This window comes from Bubalus bubalis, chromosome 21 (genome assembly GCF_019923935.1).
Source record: "Bubalus bubalis isolate 160015118507 breed Murrah chromosome 21, NDDB_SH_1, whole genome shotgun sequence".
NCBI lineage: Eukaryota > Metazoa > Chordata > Mammalia > Artiodactyla > Bovidae > Bubalus > Bubalus bubalis.
This window is the reverse complement of record NC_059177.1, coordinates 48,661,125-48,678,082: the sequence shown is the minus strand read 5'-3', so window position 1 is coordinate 48,678,082 and position 16,958 is coordinate 48,661,125. Positions and strand designations below refer to the sequence as shown.

The 16,958-nt window shown below is 57.2% G+C and overlaps 1 protein-coding gene across 6 annotated transcripts in view; it reads right to left on the bottom strand.

Annotated features, from left to right (window-relative positions):
- The window catches only part of POC1A (POC1 centriolar protein A), a 121,610-nt gene that overhangs the window by 42,594 nt on the left and 62,058 nt on the right, over positions 1 to 16,958 (bottom strand). For all 6 annotated transcript variants that reach the window (XM_044933614.2, XM_044933613.2, XM_025272581.3 and 3 more), the window contains 2 exons: positions 11,093 to 11,226; positions 1,181 to 1,249 (listed from right to left, as the gene is read on the bottom strand). In XM_044933614.2, coding sequence (XP_044789549.2) covers positions 1,181 to 1,249; positions 11,093 to 11,226 — 203 coding nt within the window. The remainder of the gene's footprint in view (positions 1 to 1,180; positions 1,250 to 11,092; positions 11,227 to 16,958) is intronic.

The window sequence follows — 16,958 nt, the reverse complement described above, 5'->3', positions numbered from 1 at the left end:
CCTAGTCTTCTAAGCAATGAGCCAGGACTCCACACCCAGGGAAGGCTCAGGAGTCTCCTTGGTCTTCCTCCTGCCTTGTCTGGTCAGCACAGGAACTGGTGCTGGCGTGGGAAGACACCTGCCATCTCGTAGCCCTGCTGTGTCTCCAACCACCCTCTGCTTTACTGACAGACTGAACCGAAATCAGCTAGGGCTGGAGCTCACTGGGAAGCCAGTGGGACTGTCCTGGGTGAATCCAGCAGAGCTGTAAGGCTAGGAGCAGCAGGATGAACATTCTGGGCAACCTACCAGGTCACACTGCCTCAGAACAGCCACTCTTTCCTCCCCAGCTCTGGGAAGTATGGTTTTCTGGCCAAGCAGCGCTGCACCAGAACCCAGAGAAAGATTTCCAGTGGGAGGACTACCAGGCCCCAGACTCTGGGCTAGACCCCAGGGACATGGTGGCAAGGCAGGACAGGACCTCCTCACACGTGTTCTAGCTCTGCAGTCATGGAGCTGGAAAATGCTGTCCCTCAGACAGCACACGAGCAGGCCAGGGAGCAATGGCTGGCAGACAGTGGAGCGCAGCCTCCAGCCACGTCCTAGCTCAGACTCAAGCTTCCTCACCCACAGAACGGCTGAAGAGAAGATTTCCCAGGGCTGCCCCGAGGACTCAGTGAGGGGTCACACTCTTGCTGTGTTGCCCACATTACCAGGTCCACGGTAAGATCCAATAATTATCTAATTATTCACCTAGAATCAGGAAAAAGAAGTTCCTAAAAAACTCTGGGGACTTCCCCAGTGGTCTACTGGTTAAGTCTCCACGCTTCCAATGCAGGAGGCACTGGTGGGATCCCTGGTCAAGAAACTAGATCCCATATGCCTCATGGCCAAAAAGAAACCATAACAAAAAACCCTCTATTTTACCTTTCTCATGGCAACACTAACCCAGACTCCTTCCAGCCCACACTGGTCTGAGCAGCAGGAGTTCTGAGATGCTGCCATGGTCGGTGCCTGCAGCACCTGCTCTGGGGAAGCAGGGCGCCGCTCTGAGCACCCTACCCCAGGATCCAGCCTTTACGGCTGCTGAAAGCCCCCAAGGAAGCCAGTGAAACCCAGCCCATCCATCCCTGGGGCACTTAGGTCCCCTGTCTGTTCTACTCAGTATCCACTGGGATCCCTCAGACCATTCTTTACTTACTTGTTCATCTGAACCGCCAGAGGCAAAATACTCCCCCGTTCTTGAAAAGGCAACCGTGGTGGCTGGACCCTGTGAGAACAAACCAAGAAGAACAAACACCAATGGTCACTCTAGATCCTCAATGCACAGGAAGAAATCAGAATCTCATGAGTGAGTGACAGCAGGACTCAGGGCTGAGCACCTCACCCAGCCCGTGTTCTCCCCAGCCTGGGGCGGAGGAACCGGCAGGTGCCAATGCATGAGCACGACCACTGAGGCTCTGTTCCCAGACACCACTGACAAAGGTGGGCCACGAGGTCAAGGCCAGGATGAGCGAGACCGTCTGTGCTGACAGCCTTGCTGGGCCGACACCACTGTCCTCACTTTCCAAGGGGAAGCCAGAGGTCACAGAGATGCACTGGCTTATCCAGGCCCAGCACTGGGGCCAGAACTTGGTCCCTTTGACCAGACCATGCCCCACACTGTGTCCCTCTAATGAGTTCATCACTTTCCTCATGCTGGGGCCCTGGGAGGAGACCTGACCCTCTGGCTTCTCAGATGCTGAAGGTCCTCACACTTGTCCAAAGGATGATGCCAGGCCTATGCCTGGCCACGCCCTGAGGGCCAGTGAGCACATCCAGGCTTGGGGCAGGGGACGTGATCTCCCGTAAAGAGCGAGGACTTTTCCTCAAACGCCTGCAACCCACGGCAGAAAGACACACAGCAAGAGTCAGCTCAGCACACCACCACAAACCATCGCTTCCTTCTGGCCAAACTTTAATGTGGTTCTACCTGGCATCCCCCAAGCAAAGCCAGATGAAGGAGGTTCTCTTCTAGAGGACGACGGTGCAGCCGCTGTCTACGACCACCTCAGTTCCTCTAGAGCAGCACAGGGAGCAACAGGAACCCCTGCTGCCCGTGGGAGGGGCCCGTCAGTGGGGCTGACACAGCAGTGCTGTCCACACACCTATGGATAACCGGAACACTGGGAAGCACTTCCACTCAGTGCCAGAAAGACCAGACAGGTTGTAGGCTGGAAAGGGACCCGAGGTCATGGAGCAAGGGCAGCTTCAGCCTGCCCAGAAGAGAAGGCAGGTTAGACAGAGCTGCGGGAGAACGCACGTCTGCCTACGTCTCTGGAATCTACCCACAGCTCCTCTTCTCTGAGCTGCTCATAAAGGGGGGTGAAGAAGAAGTAGCATAAGCTGGCTAACGCCAAGTGCTCAGGCTGCCTGGAGCACTTCACTTGCCCTGACGCAGTTAATCCTCAGGTGCGGCCTGTATGTTCACCCTTCTGAAGGGTGACATGTCCAAGAGGGGAGGACAGGGCTGAGGTCAGGGATGAAGCCTCCAGCCGTGTCTCTCACTGCCTTCCTGTGCAGGTGGGGCCCCAGGGGTGGGGGTCACAGAACCCAGGAGTCCTGGGCAGCCATCCATCAGGACAAAGCAGATCCACTCTCCCTGACGGGAAACCATGTCCACTTGCATGGCTGAGAAAACACCACCAGGAGTGGAGCACGGCTGCAGGCGCAGGGTCTGGGCGCAGGGTGGGAGCAGGTCGCGTAGCGCCCAGATAGCCTTCCAGGGGGACAGTCACCACAGGCTAACAGGACTTAAGGGGAGGCAATTGCACGTGACAAGTTTACTTGAGTCTTAGACTCCTTACTGTCCCATACTTACAATATTTTAGTGAGTATATAGCTACACTACATGAATACCAAGATAAAACGACAAAACTGTTTTCATTCTGAGGAAAAACAAAAAGGAAAGAGAAAAGGGAAGGAAAATAGTACAGAGTGTATCAAAAAGCCGGGCTCTCTGCCTGCCCAGAGCTCGCTGAGGAAGGGTGGGTTTCCAAGAAGTCACAGCAACTAAGGAACCAAACAAATACTCGTGGGTCAGTCTCCCTTCCTGTTGTCACTCAACACCAGATGCCAGGCTGGAGACAAGATGCTGGAGGCCAAGCAGCAGCAGGACCACTGAAGAATGTGGCCAGCAGCCCAGTCTGGCAGGGGCATCAGGACCAGAGAGCAGGTGCTGGAAGTCCTCCAGGCAAGAAGAACTAGAGCTATCCCCAGGGTCCAGGTCCCAGGAAATGCCAGGGAGGGTGCAAGCGACAAGGGTGCTCTGAGGACCCCCCAGAGTGGAGGCCCACAGTCCTCCCCATCGGTGCCCATTTACCAAGAGGATGGCACAGCTCCTATGCCAGGCCCCTCGGTGTTCCTTCCACAAAGGCTCCTACCCTTCCACCCAGGGTGCACAAAACAGTCCGGGGCACTTGAAGCACAGCCCGAAGAACGGCTGTCCCTGGGCTCTGCTGTGAGCCAAAGTCATCACGGACTGCAGCGCAGATGCAAGCTCTCCACTGCTGATGATCCTTATGCCAAGCCTCGGGAGGTCTTTGGAGACCCAGACTACCCAAATCTTTCTTGGTTTTCAGTAAATTCATTTAAGGCTACAAATCTGCCTCTGCCTGCCACTGAGCATGCACCACCTTAGATCTCAGATCCCCAAAGCTTCCACTCTGCGGTATTTTCCTGTCCTTCATCCCAGTGTCCCGTTTCACTGGGACTCTCTGAAGCCCAGCAGTTACTGAGGAGCACACTCTGGTTTCCAAACCCTGGGGCTGGGGAGTCTCTCTCAGCCCCGGCAGGGGCCCGGTATGACGTGTGTTCTCTGAGACTGCCCTGCCTTCACGGTAACTGGCTCCTTTCAGTCAATTAGTCACTCCTGAAACACTCATCCACCAGCTCAGGGCAGGCATAGTGCCAGGCTGTTTTTTCACCAAGGCAAGGCCCAGGGCCTCTCCAGTGCTTCCTGAGCAGTATTCTGAGCAGCAGCTCTCACTGGGGCCCCGGCAGTGTGGATCCAACCTGTCTCCCAGTCACTGGGGGTGCCCATCTGGGGGCCAGGTCCACTGGCAGGGATGCTGCATAGGCTCAACCAGCTCCTTCCCCGCTCCGTCCCCGCATCTGGCCAACTGGAGCCTTTTCTGAGACGATCACCGGGAGCACTGGACGCAGCCAGGCCCCTACCTCCCTCTCCCCACTGACCCAGCCTCAGGTGGCCCTCGAGCTGGACTCACACCCAGTCATTTCACTACACACTGCCTCTGCCTGGACAACCTCTAGATCCGAGGGACCCACACTGGCTAGTTCCTTCACACTCATACAGCAAAGCATCAATGGCAGGGGTGGGGAGACAAAACAAAGGATGCCATAGCGTTTAGATCCCACAGCTCTGATGACCCTCACCCCGCAGCCCCTGCAGCTTGTCCAGACCTCTCCACTCTCCTCACCTTCCAGCCTGAGCCCTGCACACCTGAACCCTGGCTATTGTGTCCACAACAGTTACAGTGGAAGGCCAGCCAGGCGCCCCCATCACCACTACCAAGGGGTTCTGATGGTTTTCATTGGCTTCAAGCAAACACAACGGAATGTCACACCACATGCCCCACATCAGAGATAGAGGCATGGCCATCAAACACACACACGGAGATCAAGGAGGCCTCTGGCGTGGCTGCTTGAGTCTGACCCCGGTGCTCAGACAGAGGCACCGTAACCCACTGCACCAGACTGTGTCTTCCACAAAACTCTGAAAGGGAGGCTCTACACTGGCTCACTCAACCTGCTGTAGCCTGGTGGATGTCCCTTTAGGGAGCCCCGAAGACAAGGAACAGCCCCCTAGCTCCTAGGCTGCTCCTGACCTCAGCCAAGGACACCTGTTCCCAGCCCTTAACCTGGGCTGCCAGCAGGGAACAGAGGATCAGGCTGAGCTCCTGGTAACTTCAGTTGGAGCACATGAACTATTCTCCTCCCTCTTATGTTCCCTCACCTCTTGCAGGAGGTGCCCAGCCATCAAAGCCAGAGCTAAGCCTCTCAAGCAGCAAAGCGAGTCCCCCAAATTAACCGACTACATTAGAGCTTCAGGGTGCAAAGAAAGGAGGCAGGAGGGGCCTGTTCTGAGAATTTCCTTCCACCTGGGGCAGCCGGGGGTGGCCCACATGCACAGGCACTCTGTCCTGCTGCTGTGGCTCCTCCTTGGAGGTGAGCCCCCCTTAATGCCACTTCCTCAGCTCCAGCCCAGGCCCCAGCAAGGCACAAGCTGCCAGGAGCATCAGCTGACCCATTCTCAGAGCCTGTGATTTCTCAGCAACTGAGCTCAGCCCCTGGCACAGACAGACGCTGTCCCAGTTTGGGGTTCTAGGCCTTGGGTGATGGGTGCTCGCCCCACTGAGGGCCAGCTGTGGTGTGGGGAACCACGGGCCTGCTGGTCCCTGTATGGTTCCATCACTCCATAGAGACACAAACTCCAACTGCACAGCCACAAGCACCAGATTTAACTCCCCACCCACGCCCCACCTACCATCCTCTCCCAAATAGCTCTGGGGACGAAAACCAAATGAGCATGGCTCGAGATTATGTTTCGGAAAATACAGAAAAATAAATCTGTATTTCTAGCACACTGTCCCACGTGTGCCACACAGAACTCTGCGGGGGGCGAGGGGGAGGCCTTGCTCGGGGCAGTTGGTGGGAAAGCCCTCTCCACTGCAAAGTGAGGGGTGCAGTGGGATGAGGAGGCTCCCGTGCAGTGACAACCCCAAGTCTATACTGGCTCCAGCAAGAAGCAGGGACTCTCATCCCTCCTGCCTAAGTGCCCCAGTCTAGGCGGATCCCCAAGGGCAAGATTTTCCAGAGCCTCAGAGAGGGCACTGTCCACCACAGACAGCCCGGTGCCATCAGATACCAGGCTGTCTTCCAGGGGTCAGGCCCTGGAAGAGACCCAATTAAAGAAGGGCCATGCAAGTAGGCCTGGAGACCAAACAGCAGTAGGCCAAACCACTCAGGGCAGCTGCGGGACAAGGACTTTGGGTCAGGGAATCACTGTATCCCACCCACTGGGGAATGGATTTTAGGAGCTGTGGACAAAAGTCAAGTCAGAGTGAGAGGACGTTATGGAGCGGATGAGAACAACCCTAAGCAAAGTAAGAAGCCAGACAAACCCTACAGAGATTCTGGGGGTGAATGGGAGGAGGGGAAATGGACACACCCCATCCCAGACAGGAAAGGGCTGATGGCCATGGCCCTGACCCACCCATCACAGGGGTTGTCATCAAAGCCCCCTACCACGAACTCAGTTTCCTAACAAACACTGTCCGCTCATGTTGCCAGGACCATGCCCATAACAGAAACTGTAAACTGCCTGTTAAAGAGCTCTCACCTAGGGACTTCCCTGGTGGTCCAGTGGCTAAGACTTGAGCTCCCAATACAGGGGGCCTGGATTTGACTCCTGGTCAGCGAACTAGATCCCACACGCCACAACTAAAGATCCCAAGCGTCACAACTAAGACCCAGCACAGGAAAATAAATAAATAAATATTTTAGAAAAAAGAGCTCTCACCTAGAACAGCATGGGGTCATTTTCCAAGAGTTGCACAGAGAAGGGACTGAGCCCTGTGAGGACCTACTGTGTCTGGCGCTGAGGAACACAGACATCCTCTCCCATTATGACAGGTACAGGCGTCATTCTTACAGAGGAGGAAAGGCTGGCAAAGGCAAGGTCTTGACCACTGTCAAAGGGTAAGGGATGGTGCCAGAATGGTTTGATCCCAACACCCAGGCCCTTTCCTCCCTTTTGTGGACCCCCAAAACTCATGCTTTTCTGGCTGAACAAGATAAGAGAGTGCCCAGCGTCTTTTCTAAACCAGAAACAGGTGGGTATAAGCAGTTCAGTCCTGGAAATACTGGGGTGATTCCTTAGAAAGCTGGGCATCAGACAAGACTGTGAACTTTCCCCAATAAAATATATCAGACATTTGGCCTCAATCAAAGCAGCTGGCAAAGGTGACCATGAGGGCTCCTTTCCACCAGATCACTGAGAGAGAAATCGCCCCAGTGTCCCCAGAGGAGAAGGCGGAGGAAGGAGGGCAGTGCCCCATCCCCAGGTTGGCAGAGCCTCTCCACTCTGTCCACTCTCCACCTCAATGGCAGACTCACGTGGAGGCAGAGGGCTACCCCACCTCTCAGCCCCACAAGGCTCCTCGGCCCATCCCACACCCCTGCCCTGGCAAAGGGCACTGTCTGCTTAGCTGAAGTTTGCAGACCTGCTGCCCTCAAAAGGCCAGGGCCCACTCGGGCTGGAGCCAGCAATGGGCCTGCCCAGCTCTCTGGCCTGTTGCCCAAATCACTTGCAGACACTCACCCCAAAGAAGTCTCTCAAGAGCCACACGAGCCCCAGTAGCAGCCAAGGAGTCATTTCAGGGGTACAGCATGTGTGATGCCAGCTCCCATGATGCAGGAGCCTCGCTCAGTCACCAGTCGCACCCCCTGAATGGCCCTTTGTGGCTCAGAATCCCAAAGCTGGGACTGCAGGGAGAAAGCCCCAGAATCCTTTAGGCTCACAACAAACTAGTAACTCATGTCCGCCCCCAAACCCACAAGTCAGCTGGCCCCTCAGGAGCCAATGGAAGTGTGGCCAGTCACACACCAGAGAACCACCAAACTACCAGCAGGGTCAGACCCCTGGGGCACCAGCTGCCCTTGGTGCTGCACGCGAGCCCACCCAAGAGACCCAGACCACCTCAGGTGATCCCGATCTTAGCTTTGCACTTCGCATGGGGCCGTCTTGGTGCTCCTGTGCCTTCAAGAGACAGCAGATTTCTGGCCTCAACCCAGGGCAAGAGAGCTTCTGCCCAACAGCTCTGCCTCCTCGACTCTTCCTTCTTCACTCTGACCCTTCCTCGCTCTTCCCCCATTAGACGTGGTTCAGGCCAGCCCTCTTGCAGGACACAGAGACACTTCCTTGGCACACACAGAGACCCTTCTCTTGGTCAGGGTCTAGTTCACCCCAGCACCAGCCCCCTGCGGCTGACTCCTCTCAGCTGTCCTCTGACCCCCGGCCTACACTGTACCTTCTCACAGGTGTGGAACTGGAGGCCCAAGGGGGTTGCTGCTCCATGGAGCAAAATAACTCAATAGCCCTCCCTCTAAAGCTCCCTCAGGGCTCTGCCTGAAGGTGATCACAAGGAAGCCCTCAAGTCCAAACCAAAGCTTCAAGGGGATCCCTCTCCCACTGACCAGAACGCTGGCATCCAACAGGGAGGCTGGACAAGAAGCCATGAGGTCTGCTGGCCTCCTACACAGACCAGTGATCTATTACTAAGAACAAGAGTGAAATTACAACTCAACTTGTAACAGTCATACATATGGGCTCAGCGGGTGTGTTGGAAACTGTAGATATGGTTAATTGTCCCCGTTCGACAACCCTAAGCTGCCTAAACCATTCTCTGGGCCTCGGTTACCCCACCAGGAATCAAAGGTGCTTTCAAATCTGCCAACTACTCCATGGGACAGAATCCCTGGGCACCCAGGGCCACTGGGGAGCCACAGGGCTGCTCAGCCACAGGCTTTAGGAAGTGGCCAGTGACAGCTGTGCTGGGTGAGGCCCTCAGTCGCCTCCCGGAACAGAATGTGGACGCTCAAGCCGCCAAGGAGCTCAGCTGCGCATCTTACTGGAAGGACAAGGCCGGGGACACTTCATGAGGGGGGAGCCTAAGACCAGACGCTGCACAGAGCACGCGGGCAGAGCTGCACTCCTCAGCCACGGTACAGGCCCTCTCCCGGGGCTTGGCCAGGGCGATACACTTTCCAAAGGGGCAACACAGGTGTCCAAGAACTGCTCCAGGTTGGAACCACTCTGGACGGACAGCACGCACAGACCCTCACAGGTCAGGGACGTTTACGGAGCACACTGGCTCCCAGTGACAACACAGGTCCAACCTCCACAGGTCTGTCCCCTCAGGGAGAGAAAAGCCACTCTTGCTCCCAGCCCAGATGTCCACCTGCTCTAGGTATTCAGGTTGGTTGGTGGACTGTTTTTATCAACTGCCCCAATCAAGGCTGCTCAAGCGCACTATCCTTTCTAAGGAAGGCACCCTTAGCTGACTGTGAATCACCCCAAACCCAGGCCCCTAAGGCCCACAGCACACCAATGCTAAGTGTCTGTATTTGGTAGGGATTTTCAAGGGTCAGAACAGAAACAAATGTGAGCCTCACACTCCAAGTCCCACTTTGATCATATGAGCAGCACTTTGGGGGAGAAGCCCACCCTGTGTCACCTAACCCTCCAAGTACCACCCAAGACTCAACCTGCCTCTCCTTGTTCCCTAATGCATCTCATGCCACCTCAACTCTGCTGATGACCCCAGTGAGTCCCCTGCTTGCCAGGCATGAGCCCCAGGGGACGGGACCACCACATCCATTTCATACCCATGATGCCCAGCACAGCAAGCCGGGGAGCGGATGACAAATGGACAAGCAGGCAGCAAGGTGATAGGGCTGGGCTTCTTCTCTCTCCTCCCCCTTCCTCTGGGCGCTGCAAGCTTGGTGCCCTGAGGAAGGCCTGATTCCTCGAGCCATTTCCCATTCTCCACACCCCAAAACTACCAGTTGTCCTCAGCCTAGCTCCCACATTCCAGGTTCAACAGCAGACAGGCAACCACGTGATTTATCGTGGCCCCTGTCTTGCTTCTCTGGGAGAACAACATCCACAGGCTTCTATGCTCTGACGCTGGGCCTGAGCTAAGGAATGCCCCTGTAGATGTTGCATTCAAGGCTTCTCAGGCTCAGAGGTGAGTCAGCAGTCTAAAGAGCACTCACAAGAAAAAGCAAAGAACGGTGTGATCACCTGGTGTGCGCCTGTCTGCACGGTATTTCCGTGCATGGCTTTTCCTTCATCATCGGAACACAAGAGGCAGCAGCCTTCACGTGGTTTTCAAATGCCCTCCTGTTATAAGAGCCAAAACTAGTTACGCATGAATCTAAGTAATCCAATTGCCACAGAGATAACCAAGTGATTCGCCCGCAGGCTGACAACGAGAGCAGGAGTCACCTCAGCCCAGTGGCCACACATGATGCCCAGATGTGTCAATATTAGGGGAACAGGTCCACGCTCCTGCACACCAGACATGTCTCTGACAGACAAGGGGTCACCACAGCTGACGGCAAGTGGCCTCCACGTCCCAAGGAAGCAAAAGAAAAGGCCTGTGCCCCCACAAGACCCAGCCAAGGCCCTATACACCCCAACTCAGGTGGCAATGGGATCCAGAGGGCCCTCAGGTAGACAGCTCAACCCAGCTGCTGGCCCAAGAGGCATAAGCACCCCAGAGCCTCCCTCAGCCCTCGAGAGTGACCCCACTCTCCATCCTGCCTGCGCCTGCTCACAAATAGAGAAGTGGACAAACGGAAATGCTCTGGTCTCTGTCCCAGCAGGAAACACTCTGCTGACCACTCTGCTCAGCAGGAGACACTCAGCCGCACCCAGGGTGCTGCAGGGCAGAGCCTTAGGCAGCCCGCCTCCCACAGCCCGCCCACCAGGGCCAGTGCCCAGTCACTGCCCCACAGGGAGCCGAAGCACGGATGTGTTGCTAAAAGCGGCTCAGAGAGAAGGCCCCTCTCCTAGATTCAACTCCGGGAATTCCTCAGCAAATGTGTGGGAAGATTTCCCTCCTTCATGCCCACCTCCGCGAGGCACCTGTTGTTTCTGCCTCCAAAGGGCTCCAGGAGGCTTCATGGCTGTTCATGGAATGGGTCCCAGGGCTCTTCTCAACCGCACCACCAACAGAGGCCGGAGGTCACTTGGGACAGACTCCTTTCAGCCCCTAGAGAAACCCTGCCGCCCATGTCCAGGAGCCTCCCTCCCCACCCCCATCCGACTGAACCCCTGTGCTCCCTCCTCAGCTGCTGCCCCAGGCCCAGCGCTTCTTCAGAGGTCACAGCTCTCGTGGGTAGGAAACCTGTTTCTGCAGCTCACCCCACTGCCCAGGCTGTGGGGGGATGCAAAACACTCCTCCTCATCAGGCGCCAAGGGAAGGGTCACTTTGAGGTGGCACCTTCACCCCACGCCACGCCACCCCGCCCAGGCTGACGCCCTCACCTGATGGCCGTGGAGTGTGTAGAGCAGCCGGCCCTCCATGAGGTCCAGGATCTTCAGGGTTGAGTCGCTGGAGGCTGTGACCAGATAGTTCCCCGACGGGTGGAAGGAGAGGGCATTCACCGCCGCGCTGTGCACTGGGGTAAGGACAGCAGTCAGGCACAGGCCGGGAGGCCCGTGAAGCCAGAAGACAGCGGGACCAACCAAGGCTCGCACGGGGCTAGGCCAGGGCAGCCAGCACCCCGAGCTGCTGTGAGGAGCCTCCCAAGGACTTTCCAGGAGGGCAGCACGAGCAAAGGACAGGAGGAGACCCACCCAGAGGGCAGGCCGCGGGAGACACAGGGCAGGTGGGAGCACGTGGGGCAAGGCCAGGGGATCGAGCCATCCCTCCGCCTCTCCCTCCTCACCAAGCTGTCAAGCTAGAGACGAACAGAGTGCCTGAACATAACCCTCACTCTGCCTCACATGCTGCCACCTCAGAGAAACCAAATGGAAAAGAAAACCCCTGAAATGCCAATACGACGCCCCTGCCCTGGGGGAAAGAACGTGAGCGGGGTGGGTGAGAAGACAGTGAAAACAAGCTCTCGGGAGCCAGTCAGCCTGGGGTTCTGATCCCAGCCTCCCGACTGGCCCACCCTGACACACCGAGCTTGTTTCTCCTACGGCACAACACCCACCTTAGGGTGCTGTGGGGATGCTACCAGCTGATGCCTGGGAGGCGTCTGTGCAGAGTGAGCCCTGATGCTCCTCTCCACCACCCCAGGCATCTGACGCTACTCCAGGTCCTGCCACTCAACCCCCTTAACAGCTCAAGCCCCTCCATGACTCTTCCCCACTGCTCTAGCCCAACCCCACCATCCACGCTGGTGTCCCTCACTCTCCAAGATCTGACCTCTAGCCCTGTAGGCTCCCTAACTGGGGGACCTTCCTACCCCTTGTTCCCCTTGGGCCGGGAAGACCCTGGCTGGCCTCTTCCCCTGACCCTGTAGCTCAATGTTCAGTTACCGCCCCAGGGAAGCCTCCCCTGACCTCGCCATCAGGGCCTTGTTTTGGCCTCCTGAAGCACCATGAGCCTCTTCAAAGCAAGGGTTTTGCATTTATGTGCAGTTAATTCATTCCCCACTGGGTCCCCTAGAGACCACGTGCTCCACCAGGCAGAGGCTATGTTGGGTCCCTGGCTCCCGGCTCAAGGTCTGACACGGAACGGGTCTCAAAAAGCAGTTGGTGAGTGGGACCCAGACAGGACACACGGGGATGGGCAGTGCGAGGACCAGCAAGCCACATCACAGCTTCTTAGAGCAGCTGCTGAGGAAGACCTGGTGCCTTCATACCCACTACTACTGGCCAGGGGGCGGGTGGTGGGGTAGGGCAGCAATCAGTGGGACTACAGTAACCATGAACCCACCAAGTCAGAACAGCCATAAATACAAAGGCAAATTCTAAAGCCAATCCCTCATCCTGGCATGTGAGCGTGCAGGAGCCACTGCTGGGCCAATAAACACCCCCACCATGAACTAGTCTCCACAGAGCCAACAGAGGTGCACGGAGCCCCTCAAACTCCAGTCTGGCCAATGCACAGATGCCAGGGACTGTGGATTCACAGTCCTGGCACACTTAGGGGAGACAGCCAGGACTTTACGTAACACGATATTTAGGTCTGAACACTCTCGGCACCAGGAACTCCAAGAGATGGCCTGGAGCGGGGCTGCTGGGCCCCAGAGTCAGCTCCTGGAGCCACAGCCCAGAGCCCCCACAGCCCCACACACTCCTATACCAGGGCCAAGGCAAAGGGGGCAGCACCCTCAGTGCTTACCAAGAACAGGGGCATAGACAGCAGAGTAAAAAAGTCACAGCAACCCCAGCTGAACTGAACAGGCACCAGCCGCACACAGCAGCAGAAAGAACATGAATAGCGCAGAGTGTGACCAAGACTCCCCACATGTGGGGGGAGCACCCACGTGTGCAGACCCAGAAGCAGCGTGGACTGAAGCTCCTGACACAGAGCAGGATTCTCTCTGAGGAGGACAGGAATAGGGGGGCCTCTAATTCATCTACATACTTCCAGAATGTATTTTTTCAGCATTAGACTATAGTCTAATTGAGTGAATATTTAAAAAGTGAATCCTTCCTTCACCCTGAGTGTCAAGTCTGGGGAGCAGGAGACAGGGTCCTGCAGGCACTTCAGGCTGTGTGTCTCTAGGCTGCAAGCCTGCTCCTGAGGGGCTGTGCTCGCCAGAAGGCAGCTTCACACTCATGGTGAAGTCAGGGGTGGGGGGGGTTGGGGGGGTAGGGGTCAAGGGAGGCAAACACAGCAAGATCCCCTGTGCCCTCAGCCCCACAGCAGACAGCGTGGAGAGTCAGCTGCACACCGCGCCCCCACCCCCAACCTTACCACACCCCCATCTCCTCTTGGGCCTCCTCAAAATGCTGCTCCTGGCACTTCTGCCTCCCTGAGCCTGCAGAAGGGCACACTATTTTTGTTTCTGCAGCCCCTGGCAGCCTGCACTGGCATGAGTGCTACCCCCGCCCCGACCTGAGACAAAGTTGGGAGAGCCAGCAGCAGGATCGGGCGGAGAAGCAAGCTCAGGGAGCACAGGGCTTGTCCAGCACCAGCCAGGGGCAGGGCGTGGCTACCACGCCAGGGCCTCCCACCTGGTCAAGCCCACCCAAGGGAGGGAACTACCCCTCCTCCCTGAGGAAGGGTGCCCAAAGCCTGGCTCCATGATAAATGACAGGAGTAGCGAAGGCCTCTTGGCTGGGGTAGAAATACCTGGAACCGTTGACTCCAGAAGAGGGCTCAGCCCGGCAAGCCAGGCTTTTGGAGATGTGCCAGACCCCACAACCAACCCCCTTTCCCCACTCGCTCAGCTGCCTCATCCCCCAGCCCTGTCAGCCTGGGGCAGCTTCTCCAGCTCTGCAGAGGGTGGGACTGTGCCAGGGAGGCCTCATAAGAATTAGCCCTGGATGACAGTCCCCCTGGATGATGGAGGCCCAGCTGCCCCACGAAGGGGTGAGCCTCCTGTCACAAAACCCTGAGCAGTGATGGCCCACAAACAATCCACTTTTCACCAAGCCTGAAGCTGCAGGCCCTCCGCCTGAGTCCACGGCAGACATGAGTGACGGCTGATGGCAGGCTGCCAACCGGGCACAGCTGTGTGCTACACCCCACCCCCCACCGCTACCCCAGAGAAGGGACGCCAACTCAGGGTCAGGGATGTACCAGCTCGAGGTCTTACAAGTCACCAGGGTGCCAGGGAGGGGGCCTGAGGTCACTGCAGACCCTGCCCCCAGTAGTGGAACAGGTCACAGCTGCGGCCTAAGGAGACACCTGGATATTCCCAACCTGCCTGCATAGCTCTTCCTGCTGAATCCTCAGCAAACCTGCCCCCCTGCCCAATGGGCTCCAAACTGGCCAAGCGACCCAGGTGCCCAAGCAGCAGGTCCCTTCCAGGGACAGGCCACACCAGTGCCGAGCCGCACCACATTCCCCACCCCACCACAAGGGGCTGGGCACCTACCACCCAGGGTGGCTCTCACAACACAACTGGCATCACAAGTGACACGGAGGCTGTGGGCTTACAAGAGCTATGGGCTCACACGATGAAGGTGCTCTGACAGCAGCAAAGGACGCTCCAAACACTGCTCTGCAGGAACGCTGTGTGAACGCCGGCTCAGGGAAGGTGGGGGAGAGGCAGCGTGTTGGCCAGATCAGGTGGGACAGTACCTAGCCTCACGATCAACCCTTTCAGTCTCCAAAACCCAAAAAGGGTGCAGACCTGCCCTGCTGGCTACACAGCAGCTTTAAAACCTTCCTTGACCATGTCTGGGGTAGGGCGAGGCATCCAGGGGGTTGCTAAGGACCAATGTACAGAGAAGCTGGGACTCTGAGCTCTAACTGGAGCTTCTGGAGAGAACCATGTCCTCTCAGAGGCCTTGGGCAACTAAATGACTGGAATCAACACAGTGTTAGGAACCCGCAGCTTCTTCGCTGCATGACCCAGGCAAGCCTCAAATATCCCATCTGTGAAATGGGGAGCAGCCCTGCCCTGCTGACCACCCAGGCCTGTCCCTGGATATCGAACACACACGTGCCTGGAAAGCACAAGGCACATGAAGGGATCTGGGACAAGGCTGCTCAGATGTCTGAACAGTCTTAGTGTGGGCTCCGAGCATATGGCGCTTAAGCCACCTCCGTGGGGACTGGCACTCCCGGGGCTCCGCGCCCCACCAACTCCTTGCTGAATTGGGAAATCAGAACTGCTCCCTGCAGTGACAGGCCAGAGCAAGACACTCCTCGCCTGAGACAAAGGGTGCCAGCCACCTGCTGTTGCCCAAAGTGATTCTAACACGCCAACAGGGGACGGGAAGTACCCTCCACAGAGCAGGATTTTGGTGGGTGGCCACAGGCAGCCTGGACTCGCTGGCCACACACTGCAGTATCACGAACCAATTTCTCAGAAAAGCACAACAGCCTTATGCACTCAAACCCCAATCAGGGGAGACACTGGACACCACTGGCCTTAAAAACTTTCCCTGGGTGTCTTAAGGGGTCAGAAAACAACTTCGGGGCCTGCTGCCAAGGGACTGGGAGTCCTTCTTGGGGATTCAGCCTCCCAGGGATCCCCCTGCCTCTTGTGGTGGGGGGACAACTGCTACTCAGGAGCTAGAAACATCTCTCAGGTCGAAGGTGCTGCCACAGCGCTCTCTAGGGGAGCGGCAGGACCTGAGCAGACCTGACCAGGTCCCTGCCAGTCAAGAGGGTGAGGGGTGGACCCCCTACCAGTGAGCTCAGGCCCGCGAGGTTTCCTTGAGCCCTGGAGGCTGAGACCAGAGGGAATCCAGCTGTTTGTGGGGTGCTCCAGGCCCCCGAAGTCTCTGGTCCCTAAGCAGGGGTGGTGCTTAGGAATCGAATGCTTCAGGCTTGCTGAGTGGCTGTCATGAGAGGAAAGGACAGCTGTACTAACAGACTGAAATTCCTCTGCGGAGCCCGTCAGCCTCATGCACCTCAGGCCCCCTCAGCACTCGACCTCTGATGCCACCTGAGTCCACCCACTGCCCCCCAGCCCTGCCAGTCATAGACCTCCCACTCCCCCCTGCTGCCAAGCCTGCTCCCTCAAGAACCCGAGGCACCTCTCCCCAGCACCCTCCACTCTCCTCCACTGCTGTGGGTCACCACACCCTGACCACCCTCTTCAGGATACCCCACTTTCCTCCACTCCCCCGGCTCCACTCTCCTCAGCCCTCCACTGCGGGGAGACCAGGCTCCCACCCGTCCCTCTGGATGCCTTGTGGATCTTTTTCTTCCACGGCCCCTCAAGCTCAGGGATGCAGGACCTGTCCTCAGCCCTTCTCACACCCCAGATCCGGGCTCAGCTGGCCCCTCCACCCCATAGCATCAGCTTTGCCTAGATCCAGTCTCCAGAACCTATCCTCTGGGCCTGAGCCCTGCCTCACTCTCATGTCTAGCCTTCACCCAACATCGGGAATGGACAGCCCGCCCACCAGGCACATGGCTTCCTACTCAAGCAGGCTCTCAGCACGCTATCCTCTCAGATACCTGTCACCTCTTCACCCCATCCCAGCACGTCCAGCCAGGACATGGGCTACAGCATGGCATTCCAGGCCCTCCCCTGCGGGTACCTGTTGCTGTACCTCGTCCACACCAGGCACCCGACCCATCAGAGGTGTGCCTGGAGTCTCCCAGGGTCACCTGGAGATTTTCCCCATCAGTATGAAGATTTATGTGGTAAAACCACATATCCAGTACTAGACTGTAATCCTCATTTGGATTCTCCCATCAGATCCTCACAAATCCCATCAGGCAGGCTACCACCACCTCTGCACAGACAGGAAGCAGAGTCCAGGCACT